The following is a 23788-nucleotide window of genomic DNA, read 5'->3' as shown; positions in this document are numbered from 1 at the left end:
CTGAGGGAAGGTAGGTCAGACTCCTAACGTAAGATTTTGAAGTGCTAAAGCTACAGGAGCAATATTTTTTCAACCAAAGACGAACACACCTCCTTTAAAATCTGGTACTGAGAAGTGCTGCATTGATTTATCATAAAACAACGTACACGCTACACTTGTCCGAGGAGCACCTGAAGGCAGCATGTCTCAATACAGGAAGTCTCGAAACTTTTCACTCTGGTGGCAAACTTGTTATCCGCATCTCTCAGTGCAGATGTCCGCTTGATATTTGTGTGTGTGGGAGGCTGAAGATGGTGAGAATCTAGTCCGCTTAATATCGACAGACTGTAGTGAGATATCAGAGGAGGACAGGACAGCAGAGGAAGGGAGGGTATATGCGACAGACACGCCGTTAAACTGTGGGTGAGGACGCAGGACAGTTAGCTTCAACGTTTCTGTCTAACTGCGGCTGGCGGAAAGCCCGCTCTGAACATCGATATGTGGGAACAGGAGGAATTCGCAAAACACTGGAGAAATGAATTTCCAGACGGAGAAGTGCCTCAAATGGACTTGAACTCTGTGGAGGACATCGAGCTGGAGCTGGAGACATGTAAAAGCAACCTGAAGAGGCTCCAGAAGGCTCTGGCGGAGGAGAAATTCAAGGTGATTTACCTGCAGACCACCGTGTCAAGGCAGAAGAGGAACGACCCGGAGAGGTTCGACGGAAAAGATGAAAACTTTAACGCCGCTGACACGTTTGGCTTCTCTAAGAATTATGGGAATATGAGTAAACCGCAAGATGTGGGCGACGGGCAGCAGAGGAACAAGGTGTCCGACTCTGGAGGCGTGAAGTCCCACGTTGCAGGTAACACAGCGGGAATTAGAAGCTCCTTCGGCCGGGAGAAGAGCAGGTTTAGCGGGAGGACGGGCAAGCCCGTCCCCATCCCCGTCCCGCCACCGAAACCCAACTTCCAGAGAGAAGCTGCTCCAGTCTCCCAGCCGGCTGATAACGACCCGGGCAGCGACAGAGAGTACGAGGATGCGGAGCTGAATGAGAATTTCGTCAGGAATAACTTGTTGACACCGAAGGTCGTCGGCAGGGACAACCAGAGGACGTCAGGCTCCTACCGGGACACCCGGCGGCCTTTCCGCCACAGCAGGGACTTTGACTCCGACGACGGCAGGCTGTCCCCGTCCTTCCCGCAGATTCACCGCAGAGCCTCCCGCGGCTCCGGCTGCAGCACCCCGGACAGGAGGAGTGATGGATACCTGAGCTCCGACCATGACGACTCCTCCTCTGCAGGTAACAATGTCAACACTGTCTCTGCTGCTATTACTGCTGGCAGCTACATGATCAATATAAATATCAATTGCACAATATCACTACTTCAACAAATACAGTTTAAGATGACATGGTGGGCTGGGCAACATAACAATATTAGGTCGGTATAGAGAGAATAGATATCCTCTTAGATTTTGGATGCTGTTATGTTGTGATTATAGCCAGACTTATAATGGTCAGCAGATATAATCGGCCTGTTATTGGCTTGGCAACAATAAACTTTGTCTAAAATGACATTAGTTATTTTATAGCCATTTTATGTGTATTTAATCATTTTCCTTAATTCATGTTATTCTCTTTGTGTTTTTTATGTTAAAGTCGTTTATATAATTATTAAAAATTTCAGTGACACTTTACTGTTTTAGTGCCCTAATGCCATTTTGGATATTATATATATAAATAAGGAATGTCGGCCTATATATCGATATTTTAAATTCCCTGACACCTGTATCAGCATCGGCCCCAAAAATCCAGTATGTGTTGGGCCTTAATCGTGATATGGCATGATTGTCTTTTCCTGGTTTTAAAGGCTGAATTACAGTAAAGTGATGTCATTTTCTGAACTCACCAGACTGTTCTATTATTTGCCTTAACCCACTTAGTCATTATATCCACATTACTGGTGTTTATTTATCAAAAATCTCATTGTGTTTATATTTTGCGAAAACACCAACCTTATGCTTGGCAGCTATATTGATATGAAACATGCAGGTGTTACCAGTGATATTACTTTCACTGTTTACACTGCTATTTCACATCAATATGGCTGCTGTGAAAAAAATATTATGATATTTGATTTTGACTTTTGGACTTTTTGACTTGGACTGACAGAAGTGAACAGAACTGTGCAGTCAGTGACACTCACCTGAAGTCTTGCTTCTCATTTGTAGTGGAAGTCAGAAAGACCCCAGGTGAGGATCTGGCTTAAACAGAGCTAATGCATTTTAAGTGTGGCAAGGGGCCTGACATTTGGGAAATGAAGGCATGTTGAGTGTTACAAAGGACAAGACATAAGGGAACTAAACATCTCTACAGATGGCTGTATAAATTTAATCAGTGGTGGAAGAAGCATTACTCAAGTACAAGTACTAATACCACACAGTGAAAATATTACAAGTAAAAACCCTGCATTCAAAACCTTACTCAAGTAAAAGTATGTATCTACAAAGTTAACTAAAAGTATCAAAAGTAGTAAATTGTCAGTGTTCTACTGAATTTTTTATGTTCTTGGATTAATATTACTGCTGTATTAATGTCTATGTTTGCATTTTACTGCTGTATATCTTTAAGTTTGAGATGTTTTAACTGCTTCCCATACTGTTGGGTTGTTTAATCTACAGCAGTGCATCATATTTTATAAGATCATCATATGTTTCTATCGTCATCATCCTATGAGAACCGGGTATCTCTAAAAAATCATCTTTTCACAGGCTCAGAAAAACTGCTCTGTTTTCAGCTTTGCAGTGATGCATTTTCCGGCTGAACCATGGGTGTCTGTAGAGGTTATTTAGCTAAATAAGTACAAGAGGGAACAGTTCATCCTTCACCTTATCACACATTTGGAAATAAATGTTTCACTGGACAAGAAGGGTATAATAATTGTAATCTGAAAAGTAACTAGTAACTAAAGCTGCCAGACAAATGTAGTTGAATAGAAAATGCAACATTTGCCTCCGAGATGCAGGGAAGAAGAAGGTAACTCAGATTTGTACTTAAATATAGTACTTGAGTAAATGTAGTTGGTTACATTCCACAACTGGATTTAGATTAAATATAGCATGCCGGCTGCTATAAACCAATACAAGCATTACATTTGACTTTAATCACCTCAGTGTGCACACAGCTGGTCAATATGTTAGCGCTGCCTCATTCACTGTCATGCAATACACAGTGGCTTTCCATCGATCAACAATGTTATGTGATTTATTTATTTTTGGCTCTTGTTTCCTCCTGCCGTGACTCGCCAGCTTGGAGCAGACATCATGAAACAAAAGAGACTCTGCCTGAGTTTGGCTCAGGATCAGGCTTAATGTAAACTAAATGCTCTAAGTGGTGTTGTAGATAGATAGCGAACTGGACGTAAGGTGACTAATACCTATTACTACAAAGTGTGCTGCAAAATAACATGGTACAGGTGGGGGCAAAACAGGAAAATCTGAAGATTTCCTGTGAAAACCTCTGCTACAGCATCACCGTTTTTTTTAACCATGCAGATTAGTGGTTTACCACAAACTGTGACCATGGTGTTCTGTTTCTGTTATTTAAGGATAGCATGTTAACAGAGAAATTATATGGTGTTGCATTAATGTATTCTTGTATTTCCCTTTTTATACTGAATAGTCTATCAAGGAGCCTGTCATAAAGGAACCGGGATCTGACCTTTGGGAACAGATGTCTCAGTTTTAGCACGTGTTGGTGTCAGATCAGCCTGAGAAGAGCTGCAGTGTGGATGGGTTGGGAGTTAAGAGAACTGAGGCAGAGTCGACACAGACATATCCAGTGTTTTGACTTTTTTTTGCAACCACTTGGGTCTTTTTTTTTCGTTTGGCTGCAAATCAGAAAAAAAAAGCCCTTTAACACAGGCATTAGTCACTTTCCTATGTTTTAAACTTTGGTTCAGATTTAATTTGTTGCAGTGCAAGTCTTGTCTCTGTATTCATTCAAGTCTTACTCCTGATATGATGTCAGACAGGTGCTGCTTGGGAGTTCAGCTGTAGGTTATTTTTCAGCTTTTTAGCCTTTATTGACAAGACAGCATTAGATAAACAGGTAATGGGGGAGACAGTTGGGGGGAAGATGCATACAGGTGGGAATCAAACCCATGATTGCTGCTGAGGACTGATAACCTCTGTACATGGGCTGCATGCTCTACCAACTGAGCCACCAGAGTGCTTAATTCACCACTTAAATACTTACATAGGCCTTCAATGAACCCTGCAATGTTTTGATAAAGGAAAAATGTATAACAAAACAGCATTATAATAAAGTACTGTAGTGCTCCAGAGATGTCCGGACCGACAAATCTTGTTCTCCAGATGTAAGAAAATTTGTTTGGTTTTAATTTGTTTGGTACGGACCCTACAAATGTCAAATCTTAATAATTTTGTATTGCATATTGCAATTACAATTACAATTTCAGTCAACACAATTATACATATTATTCAAGAGACAAGCAATATAGAATAATCTAAAAAAACAAAAGATATAATGTGGAAAATATTGCAGCCATAATACTGTGGCTGCCATACTGCTGCCTTTTTGCATTTGGAGACTTGAAGATGTGTTTTTTTGTTCTCCATACGAGGGTTTCTGCTTCATTAACATGCAAGCCAACAATGTTTGGGATTTCACTGCTGTAATACACAAGTGTGATATTTTGACACAGGTTAAATATAAATTAGGTTAATTAAATTAATCTAATTGTAGTGAATGAGAGTAACTTTATTCATATAAAGTTCACTGACAAGCAAACTCCTGGTTTGTATGTTCCTGATGAACCGACACCCTCAAGAAACAGCTTGACACTTGGGAAATATGCTCATATGCTTTTTTTTGCCTTCCTGCCAAGAGTCAGATGGGAAGATTGACACCACTGTCAGGTCTGCACTGTAAATATGAAACTAGTACTGTTAGTCAGTTAGCTTAGCTCAGCACAAAGACCAGAAGCAGGGGGAAACGGTTAGCCTGAATCAAAGTATGGTTTGGCATGGTTTTCAGGGGGTTTATGTGCTGGACTGTTTTTTACCAGCATGTTGTAACTTCCTTAAGTCTTGGCGTGATTGTCAGGTTGCCAGGCAACCACTGAGACTTTGGGAAATGACTTCTCCTGTCCAAGAAATGGTCTGACACTGCTTGTGTTGTTTTGACACTTCAGGTTTTGGATCAAACAAGCAATATATTGCATGCTAATTAACAGACTTTTGAAATGTTGGAAGGTGGATTTTGTTATGTTTGGACAGATCAGGCGAGCTCTTATCTCCTGTTTCCAGTCTTTGTGCTAAGCTAAGCTAACTGTCTCCTGACTGTAGCTACGGTACAGACATGAGAGTGGTATTAATCCTCTCATGTAACTCCCAGTGATAAACTTATCTCCCAAAAAGTCAAACAAGTTTTTCCTTTATGGTCCCAGTTCAACAGGAATAATTGCATCAATTTGGACCAAAAATCAAAGCCCTCACCAATGACTTGTTAGTACTATTCATAGTTCTCTAACATGAAGGGTTGATAGCCTAAAACTGTTTACTTCACAGCCCTGGAGAAGAAGGGATCTGTGAGTTAATGTAATAAAACGAAGTCTAATCCAGGAAGCAGGATTCACGCTGTGTTGTGGCTTACTTTGAGACTTCCTCAAGAAAGTGTGGCAATATTGACTGAGATTGTCTGCATGTTTTGAGTCAAGAGCGAATGACTAACTTGAACACGAGAATAGATTGAGGAAGGCTTTTTGAGCAGACAAAATGTTTTTTGTGACACATCGTTGTACTTGTGTCTGTTCTTCAATATTTGAGGATTATGGGTGCCTTAGTGCAAATTTTAACCTCATAGTTTTGTCTTTCTTGTTCTGTTGATGCTATTTAACGACAACTTAAGTGATTTGCTTGATATCAAGTAGTCTGAATTATATTAAAGAATTTGGGGAAATGAGAATCCCAAAATATGGAAGTATTAACAGATAGCAGGATGACATCTTCAGGTTCAGTGCTTCCTCTCAGCATTCATTCCACTGGAGCCTGTTTGTCACTGACACTAATGCTGGGCTGCATCAGCAAGGATTAGCTTTTTAAAACATGATAAAATCATCACCATGAACAACTTTAAATTATATTCTACCAAACTTTTTAACTAGTTTAAACATAAAAAGATTAAATTCAAACCTCTCTTTAAACTTCAACTTCAGTTCATTTTTTTTTCTAGATTAAATTTAAATCTGTTGCAGCAATATTTAAAACTTTAAAACTAAATTGTGACCCAGTATTAACTTTAAACTATCACTAGAAGAGGTGTAACTTTTTAAATGGCTTCCTTCTTGAGATGGATTGAGCAAAATAACTTTGAAGAAAGATAAGGGACAGGCTCGACCCAATTGAGTTTTATGATGTATCTCTTTCTTTCAGTAGTTGATCTCTTAAAACAGTCTGTCAGTTGCTGCCAAACAGTCTCTTTTTCACTTGGGTGCCATTGTCTTTTTTTTTCATCTTATAATATTTGGACACATTTCTCCATTTGACTAATGAAGGAGAATTACTTAAATTGTCTCTGCTAAGCCATCACGAGCAGCATTAATTAGCCTAACTTTTTAATTAATAGCAAACGATGTACCATTTTGTTAAGAAATACACAGCAGCCAAAACGTAATGTTTTCCCCTTCTCTTTTATATTTACTAGGTCCTGACAGCACATGATTGATTGATTTATTTATATTACATTCGGTCAGCAAACATCTCCTGGTTAAACTCTATTTAATTTCTGTTTACATCAGTAAACTTGGATTTCCTGAACTAATATTAATTTTTAATTGATGATTTTAAACCTAGCTTTGCTAAACTCTGATAAGAACTAATTTTAGATCAAATTAATCCGTGTTGGCGCAGCCCCATGTAAGGCTTTTTCTGCATGTTAGATTGACTGAAGAAGGCACTCTGCCTCTGTTTGATTAGATGTTGAAATAATTGCAAGCTAAAGGGGAAAATTTAATATTATGTCATATTTAATGGTTGTCATTTAAAGGCCCACCTCTGTTGAAATGTTGGACTTTATTAAGGAGGCATTAATGTGTGGGAAATGGCTCTGAAAGACAGTTGATGAACATGACTCAGAGTGAAAGTGTTTTGTGTCTCAAGGGCTTTCTCGGATCTCAAATACAAAATTGGACGAATCTCGGAAAAGAAAAGTAAACACCTGCATTGTTTACTGATCATGACACACTGTTTCTCTTCCTTTGTTGTAGGTTAGGGGACATGTTTTTCCATAAATCTGTGGGTCAGTGAGGAAAAGCAGCACTTACTGTAAGGCTCTTAATCTATTCCATCTTTGTTGTACAGCAGGATATTGATGTTGACGACGGGGATAATCAGTGATTGTGGCTGAAAACAATGGAGGGTGTGTGGAGCTGTGTGTGGGAAGACTGAGAGACATTTTCAGGGGCCTCTGCCTGTTTGGCTGTGGGGTTAAGTTTTTTAATTGAAGAAACAGCAGTTGGTTGGCCCACTGTCACTTGGCGTTATGGGACGCTGTCCTCTTTTACTCCCACGCACCCATACACACCAGCAGTGGGCTCATGCCAGGGGTCTTGCTCACGCTGGTACCTTTGTGTAATGTGCGTCTGCTGGGAAGAGGTCATCCACCAGGTCATGTGTGTCTGAAGCCAAAGGTCTGGGCTCTCTGTAAAGTTCCTGATTCACCTCTGATTCACAGCACAGTGTTGATCTAATCTGCTGTTATTTCAAGACTGCTGCTAACCTAAGCTGTTTGTCTTTTGATGATTCTGTTGTTTCAGAAATCTCACAGAGCGAGTCTGAAAATTGAAAATAGTTTTCACTGGTGTTTGTTTTGCATTAGTTCTGCTCAGGCGTGCCAGCATTCAGCAGACACAGCTATTAGGAGTGATAGACAGACTCCAGCAACTATTTAACCTCCTCCACTCCCTCACCTCCCTACTTACTTACAGTCATTTTTATGATTTTTAGGGGAGGAACAGGAGATTCTGGGGGATTAGCAAGTCAAGAGTATATATCTGAAAGCTGAGAACTGTAAGGTTATTTTTAGACTCAGCCCAGCACTCTGTGACAAGTTGTTTTCTTAGTCACAAATCTGTAGTAAACATTTATAATAATCATTGTGTTATTCACCTGTTCGCATTTATATTATATTAATACGAGTGAAGTACATGATGGTCATTTCCATGCTCTATTATGACTTCCATGCTCTATTATGACTCTATTATGAGTTTTTGGGGTGGGAAATTACCATTTTTTACTTCTTGGGAACTGATAAATATGGTCAAAAATCCCCCAAATAGGAACACCATAGAAAAATACATGCTTTGATTTAGTATTAGAAACTTTTGACATTTGGAGATTTCTGAAAGAATTGCATTTTTCATTAATTAGATGGCAAATATTGCTGTTGTGGCAATTGCCAGAGACCGCCTTATTGTAAATACACTCATGAAAGCTGAACATCCTCTGAATGGCCGGGTCTCTATGGGATGGAGTTTCTCTGGGTCCGAGCACATTCAAGATGGACTGACTGAGAGTGGAAAAGTGTGCTGCGGTCTGGCCAGTCCTCATTTCAAGTTGTTTTAAGAAACCATGGACATTGTGTTCTCTAAAATAAATTGGAAAAGGACCATCCAGATTTTTATTAATCTGTTAGCAAGTTTTATAAACCAGCACATGTGATGGGGATTTGTTAATGTCAGTGGCATCATGGGTAACTTGTCATCTGTGAAGGCATCATTAATGCTGAGACGTACCCACAGGTTTTGGAGCAACATATGCTGCCATGCAGACAACGTCTTTTTCAGGGACATCTCCGCTTATTTGAGCAATACAACATCAAGACACACTCTGCACGTGTTACAACAGTGTGGCTCCATAATAAAAGAGTGTGGGTACTAGATCGGCCTTCCTGCAGTCCAGACCTTTCTTCCATTGAAAATATGTGGCACATTATGAAGTGCAAAGTACTACAACAGAGACCCTGGACTGTTGAGCACCTGAAGTCATATATCAAGCAAGGTTGTACATAAAACAGTTTTAAAAATGAGCCTGCCACAACTTCTGAAAGGGACTAATGTTGGCTGGGGACATCGACATACCGCAGAGTTGAATGGTGAAGTATCTGCTTTTTATTGAATGCATGAGCAAAACTGAGGTAGACTGAGGGAGCATGTGTAATACCTTGCTTATTTTTAGCCCACAGCATCTTTGATCTGCACAGAGGAATCTGTTTGTATTTCTGCACGGCTCACAGTAACGTGTCATGACTCACTGTTGAACTGGTGATAAAGTTTCAGCTTAAACAGTGAAAGTAATAATTTGCTTTAAGTTCATCGGGTCAGAATATCAAGAGCTGTTGTTCTTCAGTCACTGTGTTTGTTCTTGAGCCACTTTGCCAACAGGATGGATCATTTGAGAGGGCTGTTTCCCCTTCCTCTTACCTATAACACACTTCTCTGTCAAGCATCTGGTAGCCCAGAAAAGAGCCAGGCAAGAAAAAACTCTCTTAGTGCATGTAAAGTTCACAATCAAATGTGTAGCAGCAGTCTTGAAAGTTCAAGTATTTGCATTTGAAAATCTGTATAACTGAGACAAGCAAATCCCGATATAGTAATTATTTTAAATATCTTGTGGTAACACTAATGAGAGATTTTCTGTGGTAACAAGTATTTCTGTTCTGGACTGTGAACCTGTCATTTTGGAATTAAAGTCTTGACGTGACAGCCCTGTCAAAACATTCAATTATAGGGAGCAGCATGCTTAATGCTGGCACTGCAGGGTATAGGCTGTATTTAGATAGTCCTGTTCAGAGCTGTGGACTGGAGTCACATGACTTGCACTCGTGTCAGAATCGTGTCACAAATTTGATGACTTTTAAACTCGACAAAATCAAAAAAGTTGCATCCGACATGAACTATAACACGAGTGACTCCTGACTTCACTTGATACTCAAGTTTTATTCAAAAAACCTCTCAATTTTTTGAAATGGCATTACATCCTTTGTTTTCAAAGTATGCTCATCAGACACAGTTATCACAATTAAAATTTTAAATGATAATACCATAAAATATCATTAGGGATTCTATTGTGGTTTATCACCAGACTGGTTATAGTGTCATCCCTAGACAAGGTTGATGTTAATGTTAATGTTAGTGAGCTAATACTCTTGGCTAACATTAACTTAACAGCTTTTAACTTTGTAAATCAATGACGCTGGAAACTCAGCTATTACATTATGACTTGTTTAGGACTCAAAACTCAAAGTGTAACACTGGGGATTTGTGTGTCTTGACTTGGGAGTTGAGAGGACAAACTTGAGACCCATTTTGGACTTGTAAAACGATGACTTGGTCCCACTTCTAGTCCTGTTAGGCCCAGGGTGTTTGCAAAGTGAGATAATCAAAACAATAATAGATGATCAAATCCAACATGACAGTGTCAACGCTGAAGAGAAAAAGGGCTGCATTTATGAATTTCCAGTTCCTTCAAAGTTAGATCATAACTCACCTCAGTCTAATCACAGGAAGTATTAAATAAGATTAGGAAATACATTTCCCCAAAAAATGTGACAGGTTTTTACAATAGTGCTTTTTGGCACAATGAACTGCTGCTGTAATGTAATGAGTAAAAGTGTATCACCAGGAAGGCTTGGCAGCACATGCTGTATCATCCTGCTAATAGATTTAGTTTTTATGTCTTTGTGTATTGTAGGCATGAGAGAAATTAATCTCTGATTACTTGTAATGAGGCTGTTGCATGGTTGGTGTTGATGACTAGATGTGAGAAGGAACAAGTTCAGCCAACACTTGTTCAGAAAACTGGAGAACAAACCTGTTCTTGTCACTCTTCTAGACTGTGGTAGTTGGATATGACACACATATTTCTCTTTCCCCTGGGTTGGCTCCTCGTTGCCTCAGATAAGCAGGGCTTGTCTGGACCCGTCCTGAAAAGCATGTGCAGCAGGGGAACTATGAGCCTGTCATATTGTTTCCATTTTACACAATTCTCTGTGGTGTAAAAGGCAGCTCAGACTGTTTGATGTGTTTGTGTTTCTCTCGTAAACTTGTGAATTAAAGTTTTCAGGCTGTTAGGCCTCAGTTTATACCCTGTGTATGCATGTCTGGTTTATTTGTATTATTAAAGGACAGTGTGACAGCTTAAGTTACTGCATTGTCTTACCGCAAAGTGAAGGTTGTACTGTTTGGTAGGCTGTCCACAAAGAATGTAGTCAAACGTCCCCACAAATTGGGATAAATCTCTCCCAAGACTCATGTGCGTTATTTCCCAGGCAACACTGCTGTGGAGCCTGGGAAGACATATAGCTGCTCCTCTGGTATGTCAGCCATGGTATGGTATGTTTGCCTCTAGCACATAAACATAAAGGGAAACACAGATTCATAACATTCTTAATGTTTTTCAGAGAAAACGAATCTATTTTAGAAGCTTACTGTTTGATTGGTCAAAGTGTTGGAATTGGCTTCTTTTTGAATATGTTTGTAAATTAAATATCTTTGCATTAATTACATGTTAATCTGACAGAAAATTTCCCATGGACTCTGGGATATCCTGACATCCCTATATTTTATAGACAAAATGACAGGCCTAGCTTTAGACTTCTACTTCCATTGAAAGTGTTCACATCATGGCATAAAGATTTCCAAAGAAAGAAAGATGAAAAACGTAATATTCAGAAGATGAATGCACATTGATATCAACACGTAAATAGTATCAGCTGATAAAGGCTTTAAAATTAAACATTACTATTGTCCTAAACTAAACATTTCTGCCAGTATGACAGTATGATAAGACAAAGCCGTAATTATTTTCATGCGCTGTTTTGTGTCTGTGTTGTGGCGGCTTTTTGAAGTGCCCAAAACAGATAGCAAAGTTGCTATTTGCATTTATTGCTCAGTGTTGGGCATGTGAAGAGGAGCCAAATCGCATTCCTTCAACACTCCAAATTTAGCTCCCATCCTAAGATCCTGATCATTTAGACAAATTTGTGAAGAACAAACGGGCACCAGTGAAAAAAACTGTAAGCAGCAGTTTTCTTATTTGCTTATTTATTTTTGTGTCCTTTTTAAAAAAGCTTTTTAAAATGTCTGCATCTGCCATTGGGCCTTCAGGATGACAGTAAGCATAATAATATGGAATTTCTACTATGGGAGATGTGTTTATATTACAGATGAAAATTTCATATGATGATTAGAGTAACCAAAAATATCATGGTTCTCATTATTATCAAGGTTTTGTTGAGATATCTTGAAAACCTCTCAGTGATTAGAAATGCCATCATGTCCTTTGTGATGTGTGTTTTCATTGATACGTAACAAACCCATGGTGCTGCGCCTGCGTCTGGGAGACTGTTCTTAACTTTGCAATTTTGTAATTAAAATTGATCAGCAGTCACCTTTAAAGCAAAATGCAAAACATTTGCCTGTCCCAGTTTCTCTAATGTATTTTTTGTCATGTATGGTTGTAAACTAAATATCTTAGGGTAATTTTTAAGATGTCACCTATGATGGCCATTTTTTCACTATGTTTTCACATTCCTTAGACCTAGTGATTAGAGAGAAAATCCTCTTGCACTTTGATTTTTTTTCCCCTTTGAAAAGCTTTGATTTGATACTGTGACGATGCAGCCAATTAATGATTATACTGCAAAATCTCCATGACTGGAAGTAGAATTATTATTATGTTCCTACATTGTATCCTCCCCAATAATCTCAGTAATGGGAACAGTGCAACAATTTTTCAAGTTCTTCACATCTAAAATCTCCTCATTGTGAACACAATCAAAGAACCCATGGCTTTAAATCCTCCAAACTCAAATACTATTTCTGGACTGACTTGTCCCTGTGTTACCTTGGTGATGAATGTGTCGTGGTGGCTGTGCAGGCAGGCAGACAGGATGTATCTGTGATAGAGGAGGAGGTGTGGGTTTTGCAGCATCATCGCTGGTTCAGAGGGTGGATGCAGGAGTTGAATGTGTGCGTGTGTGGAACCCTTGACCATAGTTCTATATCTGAGGTGTGAAATGCAAAGCCAGGACTTGCAGTGCAGCAGCGCTTTAGTGTTGCCTGATGCTCGCTTATCTGTATATACATCTAGAACAACATGTACACAAGAGCATGCACACAAAGAAAAAGGCCAGGATCTGTTTCTCATCTGTTTCTTGTTAGATGTTTTTTATATCAGTATCCTCTATTTCTCTCTAAATTTATGTGACTATTCCATTTGTCATTGCAGTCTGTTGTAATAAACTTAACTGGACCTGGGGGCATATTACAGAAACTTCCTAACTTGCAGATCCTATCTTAACTTTTTGGTAACCATGGTAATGAGCATTTACATCTGATTTAGGAAAAAACGTTACATATGAACACTTCTTAAATCAAAGTTCCTATCCAACTTTAAGTATGTCGCACAAGCATCCTAATTTCGCTAAACTCTCCTAACTTTATGGTAAACTGTAGTAGTAGTTAAGTTATTAACTAGTTAATGGTAGCGTTATTAAGTGTCAGCCATACAGCTGGTCTTTTATTACTGTTACACAAAGGATGCTGGATACGGTGAGACTGTGTCTATCATCCTAGCTGTCTCTTTCTTTCTTTCTTCAAGTTAGCATCGTTGTAAATTTTCCAAAAAATAAATCTTTGGATTTCTCTACATATTTGACCAAAAGTTCAAATGTAGGAAGATAAGATAGGATTCATAAATTTAGCTGGGATTGGCTTCTGTAATACTGAATAATCTTTAACTCTTCCTATCTTACTTTAAGACTCAAAATACAAAGTTTCTGTAATGCAGCCCCTGGTGACTTTACCAGAAGTGTGGTTACTTCTAAGGGGTATTTTTCATCATCACAGGATTTCCCTCAGTGCAATCCCAAGTTGAAATAACACACAGTGTAACTGCCACTTCACATAAAATTCTGTGATGTGATCTGATGTCCTCCTGCAGTCTGCTGACGTCGGCAGCCACAGTCATTGCTGGAACTGTGATGAGTAATGAAAGCAGTTGAGGTGCTTGACAAGATGCACAGTGGCAGTTGTGATATCCTATGGATTTGTTGAATGTGACATATAGTGAGCATTTGTTTCATGTCTTTGTTTCACTTTTTTTAAAAATTAGTTTAGGAAAATACTATATGCAACAATGATGTAAAAACATGTATTTGGGACTATGTCATATGGCCAAACCATGCTGTGGGCACCAGTCTGGATACACCATGGAACTGACATGTCATAACTAAAAAAGCCCATTTAATCCCTCCCAAACAAATACCCTAATGCAGGGATTTTCACAGTCTGAGACTGTGGGCCTCCTGTCAACCAGAGCTTGGAAAAAATTACCCCAACTTTACTTTTGCTTTGTTTTGCTCAATTTGTGAATGTCTGTTGGATCATGATTATGTTGTTTCATCCATTAACCTAGGGTTGGGCTGACGGACATCCATTGCGATGCTTGACTGTTATTGACCACTGAGCCCTCGACCATTGTAACGTTGTGATTTTTTTTAAAATAGTGCCTTAGAACTAATTAATGTGTATTTGAAGAAGTGTCAGCCAGAGAGCGTGAAAATGAAGGATGGTTTTAGTATAATAGGACCTTATACCTGATTCACTAAAAGAGCAACAGCACAAAGTACTGCCCAATTTGTAATCAGCATCCAACATACATATAAAGGATAAAAGAAGGTATATAAAAAACGATATCAATGATACCATTGTCCATTGCGATGTTTCACTATGAAAATTACTTTGGTAGAAATCACCCAACCCGACCATAAACACTCAACAATCGAGCCAAGAACTTCAGACAACACCAGATACACAGAAAGTTCTGTCCAAGGGCATTGGACCCCCCTGGGGATGCCGGCCTCCTACTTTCAAAATCTCTGTCCTAAACTCTTCATATACAATATTTACACACAGCACATACATCCACTCAGATAGTTTATAACATTATAATACACACAGTATTAAATTTGTGGTTGCATCTGAAAAATATTGAATAATACAAAAAATGGATAATGTTTCCTCAAAGTGAGTGACTTCATTGCAGCACAGCTTGTCTGATCCTGACAACTACGTGAACTCAGTGCAAAAGTAGAGTTTTGTTAATGGTTCCTGATTTTCCACCAGCTTTCTGTTTAAGGGACATTGGCACACTGCCCTTTGTACATGTGTGTGCATTCACTCCAGAATCAACAAAGGCGTGGACCTCCCAGGCGTTTGTAATTAGGGATGTGGGTATGCTGGGAAGCGCATTCAGAGCAGCAGGCACAGGCTACAGGCTGCCTGAGGTGGCGGTCATCCAGACACAAAGATGCACCCTCCATCCACTAACAAAAGCTCCTGCTACTGTTCCCAGCTCCTTTGAGACAGGGCTGAGCTGGACTCACCCCCACCCACCCTCTCATGTCCTGAGTCAACCCATCTAATAAACAAAGCCCAGACAAACAAACTGAACCAGCTATCTCACTCAGATTATGGCTCGGAGCTAGGATTTATACACGGGGGAATAGAGGAGTGCAGGAAACACAAAGTCATTCCTGATATGAAATCCTCTCAGTTCAAATCAAGTTGAGAGGAGCAGCTGCAGAATCAACATGCGGCCGACTGAGAATGGTGGTTTTCCTGTCAGTTAACCGATTCACACAGCACCGCTAAATGAACAAACCCCTTGTGTGCCCTGGGAAGGGTGACATCAGTTAATGTATCACACTGGTGGTGATTTGTAAATGAGAGTAGAAGAAGATACTGAGAGAAGAAGAAAGGTTTCCTGTTTTTATATTTTCCCCTGTAGCTCCAAGTCCACAGGGGCATTTTGATTTTGATTGAAGAAAGTTAAATTAGTGATTAATTTGTTAGTTGTATGTATGTGTGTGTGTGTGTGTGTGTGTGTGTGTGAATATGTGTATATATATATATCAGTTAGATACATCTTATATGCAGACATACGCAAAAGAGCAACTCTTTCATTGTGACCATGTAGAAGAACTTCCTCTAAGCTTGCAATATGAGAAAGCACCAGGTCACTTCTGATTGGCTGACTGCTATGGCTACCATGGAGACCCCAGTGTGGTGTGTGTGGTAAGAAGCTGGGGTGTGTTTCTGTGTGTGCGCAGTGCATATGGGTCCACAGAGCCCTGCATTCTTCTCTAACACACTGTCAGTGGGTGTGCACAGCCACATATATCAGTTCACTACTCTCAAATGATTCTGCCGCTACTCCCACTTTGACTGGACAGGAGTCAGCCTGCAAATGTGATTATGCACCCCCTGAAACTGTTGAGAATGATGGTTTCAATTCATAGTGATTTCTGCATGTGTTAAAGAACCCCAGACACTATGGTATAAAGAAAAAAAGATTTAAATTATTATTATTATGTAAATCATGATATAAATTAGGGATGTTCCTGGTGAATAATTTCTGTTGCATAAACACAGATTTTAAGTTAGACTAGTCAGCTAGTCTAACATTAAGAAAACATTAGAAAGCAGATAACATTGATCCCAGTTAATCACATTCTACAATTGCCAAATTGTATTTTAAATGCCACTGAAATGTGTGCCACTTTGCACTGTGAATTATGAACATTAAGCATTAACCTTCAAAACATGATAATAACTCACTGCATGCTCCAACTTTTCAGACTGAACACGATCACCGTGCCAGCATTGTTTACCCGGAGCTGATGTTAACTGGCAGCCTGACACACAGTGTGGCTAACATTAGCAGTGCTAGCAGCAGCAGCCTGCTCTGCTTGCATGTTTAGGTTCGTATCTGTGCTGAATGTGGTTACACGTTGTTCCAGTTGGGTGGTTACGTGCCAGTTTATTCTGACATAGCCTACATTCAGCCTTATTTTTATATTCTACATCAAAATACTGCCGAACTGCATAGATTTTATGAGCTGTCATCTGTCCCACTTTGCTGATAAAAACATCTGGGACAGGGCCATTGGGTATTCGCCCTAGGTGAGAGGGGCTGCTTTTTGCTGGGGATGCAGCAACGACTGATGGTGGGCAGCTGCAAAATATCTTAGAGGCAACTGTTAAATGGCAATATTGATAAATAGTTTAATCGGCTAGTGTTTCTGGTTCTGACTAGCAAGGGTGGCAACATTTAATTGTATATAATTATATGATATTGTGTAAAAGAATTAATCAAATCATTCAATCAAATCAAATTATTATCAACCCTTCTTAAGTTCTACCCCTTTTTGCTATGTGCTCCAGTAACAGTTGAGCAGATGTAACTAGCTAGCTAATGATTGATGTTGAATAGCTAGCACGTTAGCTAGTGTTGTGCTAGCATTAATGAACTTAAGATGTGACTATATGTATGTCACTTTTACAGGTCCCCCAGCTTTTAGCCATCTTTAAAATTTGGTTTTCTTTTCAACATACCCAATAGTCTAAAATCCAAATGAAGAACACAAATTTAAATATTTTACTAATGTTCCAGTCATGTGTCAATTAATGCATCAACTGTATAGCTTCTGTATGAGTCTAAAATCTAATTCAGCTCATTAACCGGGAGTTAGAGATCTGTAATGAAATGGTCATCAGTAACAGTACTGCAGGAAAGTCGTCATAACTCGTTGTTCTACACCAGAAAAAATCGTTTTCAGGTGATGCTGAGAAACATCTTGCACATGGCTTGTTTCCTGTCTTATACATACATTTGGAGTTTTGTCATATACTCTGTCAGTAGATTGTGGCATTTCAGGTTGATCACTTGTTGTAGAACAAAGCTGAATGCAATGTAGTTAGTGAGTTGGAGGCATATTCCAGTGGTCAACATCTGCTGACTCAGACTTGTTGGGCCAGAGAACACAATCTAAACACAACAATTGTTCCTTATTCAGCTGTTTCATATGATTTCATGTGTATAAGAAGACTAATGTTGACATTTGATAACCACAAGTTCCCTACTTATTTGCTATTGTGTTTTAACTAGTTTAAAGGCCAGATAAAGTAAATTATAACATAAAGCACAAATGAGTCCACCAAACCCTACCAAAATCCTAAGCTAAGTAGGATAAATGTGTTCTATTCTTAGTCTTTTTCTGTCTCTGAACTTCAGCCAAGTGTTTTCCCTGCTGGTGTGTGAAGTTCTCATGGTGACAGTGTTACCGTGTCAGATGGCAGCCATGTTCAAACCAGAGGGAAACTGTTCTCATGGACTTTCATGGACCATCACCTCTATAAGGAGACTTGGCTCAGACTTTTAACGTTTATAGCTGTCACAGTAGGAGGTGTTCTCCCTTTTTGCCCTGAACACAAGGTTATTTTTTTTATCAGCGCTACAAGACGTCATTTTCTTGCCAGCGTTTGTCACTCCTTCCCTTCTGTATCCCTCTCAAGAAAGCTATTTTTGGTGTCGGCTGCACACTGGGGAATTAAAGAAACACTGGCCTCCACTGAAGCATAGCGTTTTTTAAACACCTGTGCTTAGAGTGTGAAGGCATTCTCAGTTCTCTGTCCCAGTGTGGTCTGGTTGTCTTGTGGACAGTCTTTGCTACGCTCATCACTTTCACTTCCTCCTGTTAGTAGGTGGAAATAGAAGCAGGTTGATTTATAGACAGGTGAATTTAAAGTTTTACATGGGTGGCACAATAGAAACCACTTCTTAATACCGCAGCTTGTTAATATAACAGTTAATAATAGCAGTTAATCGCAATTTATTGTGTAGTAAGACAGTCAGGATGTGAAAGCTTATTTACTGATTATCTAACCAGGTCATTGTCTCTGTTAGAGAAAGGAAAGAAGTGTTTGAGTTTCAGGTCACTTGAGCTCCTGATGTGGGTATTGAATGTCCCTGTGTGTGATCCCATGTGGAAACACTAGATACACGAGGCCTGCAGGTCAAGGTTTAAAAGTATAGCCATGACATTGTACACTCAACAAAAACATAAATTAAACACTTTTCTTTTTGCTCACATTTTTCATGAGTATAAGTGAAAAAAGACTTTTTCTGTGCACACAAAAGGTATATTTCTCTAAAATGCTGTTCACAAATGTGTTAATTAGTCTGTGTTAGTGAGCACTTCCCGTGTGCCAAGGTCACTCTAAAATGTGCAGTTTGCTCTCAAAAAAGTTTTTTTCAAATACTCTAATCTAATCCAATCAACAAAGGCAATAAGTATACTAGCCAGTCACAGGCAGAGTATGGTGGGTCCTGACTTTACCCTCCTGGGAAAATAATGGTATCTGTAGCCTATAATATAACTATAGTTCAGTGCCTAATAAATGTATTTTTTCAAGATAAATCTACACATTTTAGAGTGTCCTTTTATTATGACCAGTCCGGGCACACCTGTGCAATAAGCATGCAGTTTAATCAGCATCTCTATATGCTACACCTGGCATCAGGTTGATGGATCTTAGCAAAGGAAAAGTGCTAACTAACATGAATTTTAACAAATTGGTGAACAAAATTTGAGAGAAATATACCTTTTGTTTGCACAGAAGAACTCAGAGATCTGAAGTCTGAAGTCTTACTTCAACTTATTAAAAGTAGGAACCAAAAAAAGTGTTAGTTACTTAGCCAGGTATCACTCCAGTAGAAAGTCATGTCTTCCTTCCATTGAATTCAAGCTGTTTGCAGAGTGTTGAGGAACTCCCTGTGGAACCAGACACTGTTTATTATAATTGCTTTCCAGCCGCGAGGAATTGGCAAATGAACTGAGAGCAAAGCAACACAGTTATGTTTGCGCTGAGGATTGGATTTTAGGCCACACTAATTCTGCAACTTTCTCAGACACTTCCTTCATTTTATTATATTGTGTTTATGCAGTTTTTCTAGAGGGTTTCATGGATCACTGCCGATTCTGACAGCTTCTACATTTAAAGATTATATGTTTGTTTTCTTCTCTGTGTCACAGCCTCTATATGTTCAGAGCACCTGTTGGTTTGCTCTGCTACAGTTTGTGGTGAGGTGGGTGGTTTGTGAAAAAGTGACGTTAATGCATACCCTCTGCAGGGGCCAGGAACCAGAGCAGGTTATGATGAAACTCAATGAGGTTGATGCTGAAATCTAAACCAGTCTGGGTGAATGCAGGTCTGCTGCTCATGCCTCCACAAAGCAGCTTTCATTCTTAGTTTTACAGCAAGTGTCCCTCTCATTTGTGCATGCTTTTTTTCTATCCTCTCTGTCCAACCAATCCCTCTGCAGCTCTATCACGTTTTCAAGAGCTGTGTTAGGGAGTGTTTTACTTCCATGAATAATTAGAATAGGAACTCAGACAGGCTGTCAGACTGAAACTTACCCAAGAGATAAAGAGGTGAATGATCCTGCATGCTCAAACAATTGTGTGATATAATGTTATTGAGAGCTCACTCTAACTGGAGGAGATCCAATAGGATTGTGGGGAGGTGGACACAGCACCTCCATGTGGACATCTGTTACAATGACAGTTGTGCTCTGTGCTCTGTGTGTGTCAACACAGGATGCATTCAGTATTGAGTTTAGATCACTGGTTGAAGTGGCTGTGTAGACACGTTGTTAAAGGGTCATCAGGCTTGTCAGCTCGGGCTTGAGAGAGAGAATTTTAAACACCAAGCCTGAGATACAGATGTTAGGGTTTAAAGACGTGGGAATTAAGGACGTTAGGGAAATCAAAACAGGCAAAAGATTTTAAAGATTTGCATTATGGGAAAAGTAGAATACAGTATTTTTGGAGGCTGACTCACACAGGGACAGAAAGTAACATTATCTCGGCCTTTGTTGCTTTGCCCATTCGTCTCTTAAACTGTTTCTTGTCAGTCCCCCAACTTTATGTAGTTATACTACATATACTGTCATAAGTAGCAGTTCAAAATAATGCTAATTTTAGCTGTTTGTGTTAAAAATGAAATTGGTGATGAAAGCTTAGCTTTTTCTTTTACCATGAAATACAAACACCAAAATCAGCCATCAATAATCTATCCATTTTCTGGTCACATCTCTGCTGGAAAGTTTGGCTGACTAAAAGGTCAGTCTTTCAAAAATATTATTTTGGTACTGGAACTCAAGAGTACCATTTTTCTATTTAATTTACCCTCTCTCTAATGACAAAAATGTCATTTCTAGTTGTAAAAAAACCATCTGAATTTCAACATAGTAATTTATATACAGCATTTTACACCCTACACAAAATAAAACCCCTCTCTCTACCCTCCCAAACTGGGCCTGACAATCTGCAGCCTGTCAGTCTGTAACCAGGGCATAACCTGAGAAATCGGTCATGTGTCTTAGAGGAAGCACATACGGTGTTTCCTCTGGTTAAATGTATGGCCCGGGCCAGGTTTGCATTTTGCACCACAAATATTTGCAGCGAGACTTGTCTGCATCAAGTTTTGAAAGGTGTAACCACACTTGCAACCGCTTTTTGCTCACTATTGCCCTTAGTGTGACTTGAATAAGCTGCAGAGGTGACATAGTCTCGCTCTTTCTCTCTCACTCTTCCAGATCTGAGGTACTGAAATTTGGCACAGATTGATTGACCATGAATTGGTACTCAGTAGTACAAATGTGATTCTGTGGATAACTTTAAAAAATAGGGCTGATTGGTACAGCCTAAAATTTGTATCCCGACATAATTTGAAGCATGAACAAAACAGAAATAATAAATAGAAAAACAATACAAGACCTTTTCTCGAGTATATGAAGTATTACTACTCCTTGTAACCACTGTTATCTGACATAGGTTCTGGATTGTTGTTTTCTGCTTGTTGTTTCATTGACCCTTTCATTGGTCAAGGAATGTGAGGGCTCTTCTGGTCAGCACAGTATAATGTTAAAGTCAAATTTCATGCTATAGGGCAAATTCAAATCGTTGTGCTTCCGTTACTGTTAACTGTCCATCCCTAGTTAAAAGTACTGACTTCCATCTCCAACCCTAGTAATAATGGACTCTTGCATATCAAATCTTATGTCTAGTCCCTCTCCATCAATTCGTCTTCTAGCTTTATAACATTTCTGTCCACTAGACTCACTGTTTGTTTGTGCCCCTGAACTTGTGTTGACAGAAACTAAACACTAGAGTGCAGTAGTTCTTTATTTAGAGATCAGTACCTTCACTGTACTCGTGTCCACCTTATTAGTGGTGTGTGTGTATAAATGTGTGTTTGTCCCTATAACATAATGGTGGCTTTGCAGTTCATAGTCTGGGACTTGATAAAACCAGGCAGAATCAGAAATCAGATTGTTGTTGGTACTCTTGTGTCCGTTACACACACAAACACAGGCAGACACTCTTATCTCTTCTCACTGTGCAAGTGTGGCTGTGAAAGAGGAAACACGAAGCTCTTCTGTACAAATATCAAACACAAATGATGACCAAACGGCATAAATAACACATGAGATGTTTTACAGTGTGTGCACGTTTGAGCGTGTGTGCGGAGGGGCAGTTCTGCTTAACTGGTGTCTGTCCAATCACAGCTTGAATCGGATGATTTCCACATTGACCTCAATAGATCAAAGTGAATTCAGCTGGCAGGGGATGAATACTCTCTCTCACACACTCTTTCAGTCTCATTCATACACACATATACTCACACATGCTTTCCTCGATCTCTTTGTCCCCTCTTCTGTCTTCCTCCTTGACACAAACAGGCTCAGGACTGTATTTAAGGAAGCTGTATCTTATCATAAATCAGCTGCTGGTTTAATATAGAAACAGCAGACACACTCACAGATATGTCAGAGGGCTCAGCCAGACAGGGTCGTCACACATAATTGGATGGTGAAGGGGTTAGGGGGGAGATTCAGGGCAAATGAGGTGAGAGCGGGTCTTGTCTGCCAGAGCACATGCTGCGATGAGTGCGCACGCACACACACACACACACACACACACGCACACACACACACACACACACACACACACACACACACACACACACACACAAGCTCTCATGGTTTTCTTCAGTTCTCTGTAGCTCTGTCAGTCAGATAGAATAGCTGATGATGAGAGCTCATGGAGAGGTGTTAACAATTAAAGACATGTTAAGAATAATCTTACTCTACACACACTCTGAAGAAGAGGAATAATGAATGGGAGAACAAAATAAGTAATTGCTGGATGAATGATTTAATATGTTTTCCACTGATTAAAATCTAGAATTGATGGAGAAAAAAAATCCAGTGATTATGACAAACACAGAGGACTGAGACAAAAGACTTATTTGTGCAGTTGAGGTAAGAACAAAACCCAAGGGGGTTATCACGCTATTTCACTTAAAGCAGACAATAACAAACAATAAAAAAATACTCCCAGATTTCAGGTGTTCCCATTTAACAAGCAGCAGACATTCATCACAACTGCACTCCGAGCTTTTTAATAATGCATCGTCATTGCTCGTCCCCGCTGCCATCTCCCCCAACCCCCAAAACAAAGGAATGGGTCTGAAAAACATACAGCTGGAGAATATCATCATCTCTCTCCAAGGTGTGTGTCCACAGTTTAGAGAGTTCCCCTCACAGGACTGAGTGCAAGTGATGGTAAAAATACTACATCCATGATACACTGTTAGAAAGGACGTTGAACTTGATTAAGATTCAATTTGTCGGTACCCTATCAGGTTATGAATTTAAGTACAATTTATAGACTCAGTGTGTTCAGCCATGATTTAATTTTAGTGTTCTTCTTAAAGGTCAAGTGTATAAGATTTTTAAGGAATTTATTGGCAGAATTGAAAATAATTATTATAAGTATATTTTCATTAGTGTATAATCGCCTGAATGTAAGAGTCAT

General features: G+C 39.4%; 1 protein-coding gene across 1 annotated transcript in view; it reads left to right on the top strand.

The window, feature by feature from the left end:
* The first annotated feature begins 202 nt into the window (after positions 1 to 202).
* Positions 203 to 23788, top strand: part of abr (ABR activator of RhoGEF and GTPase) — a 186086-nt gene continuing 162500 nt past the window's right edge. Inside the window, exon 1 of the mRNA XM_084730804.1 lies at positions 203 to 1282. Within this exon, the coding sequence (XP_084586930.1) occupies positions 478 to 1282 (805 nt within the window). The 5' untranslated portion in view covers positions 203 to 477. The remainder of the gene's footprint in view (positions 1283 to 23788) is intronic.

The sequence above is a fragment of the Lutjanus erythropterus genome, chromosome 11 (assembly GCF_056507025.1).
Source record: "Lutjanus erythropterus isolate fLutEry1 chromosome 11, fLutEry1.hap2, whole genome shotgun sequence".
NCBI lineage: Eukaryota > Metazoa > Chordata > Actinopteri > Lutjaniformes > Lutjanidae > Lutjanus > Lutjanus erythropterus.
Note: the sequence above shows the minus strand (reverse complement) of the source record. Positions and strands in the feature narration are given on the sequence as shown.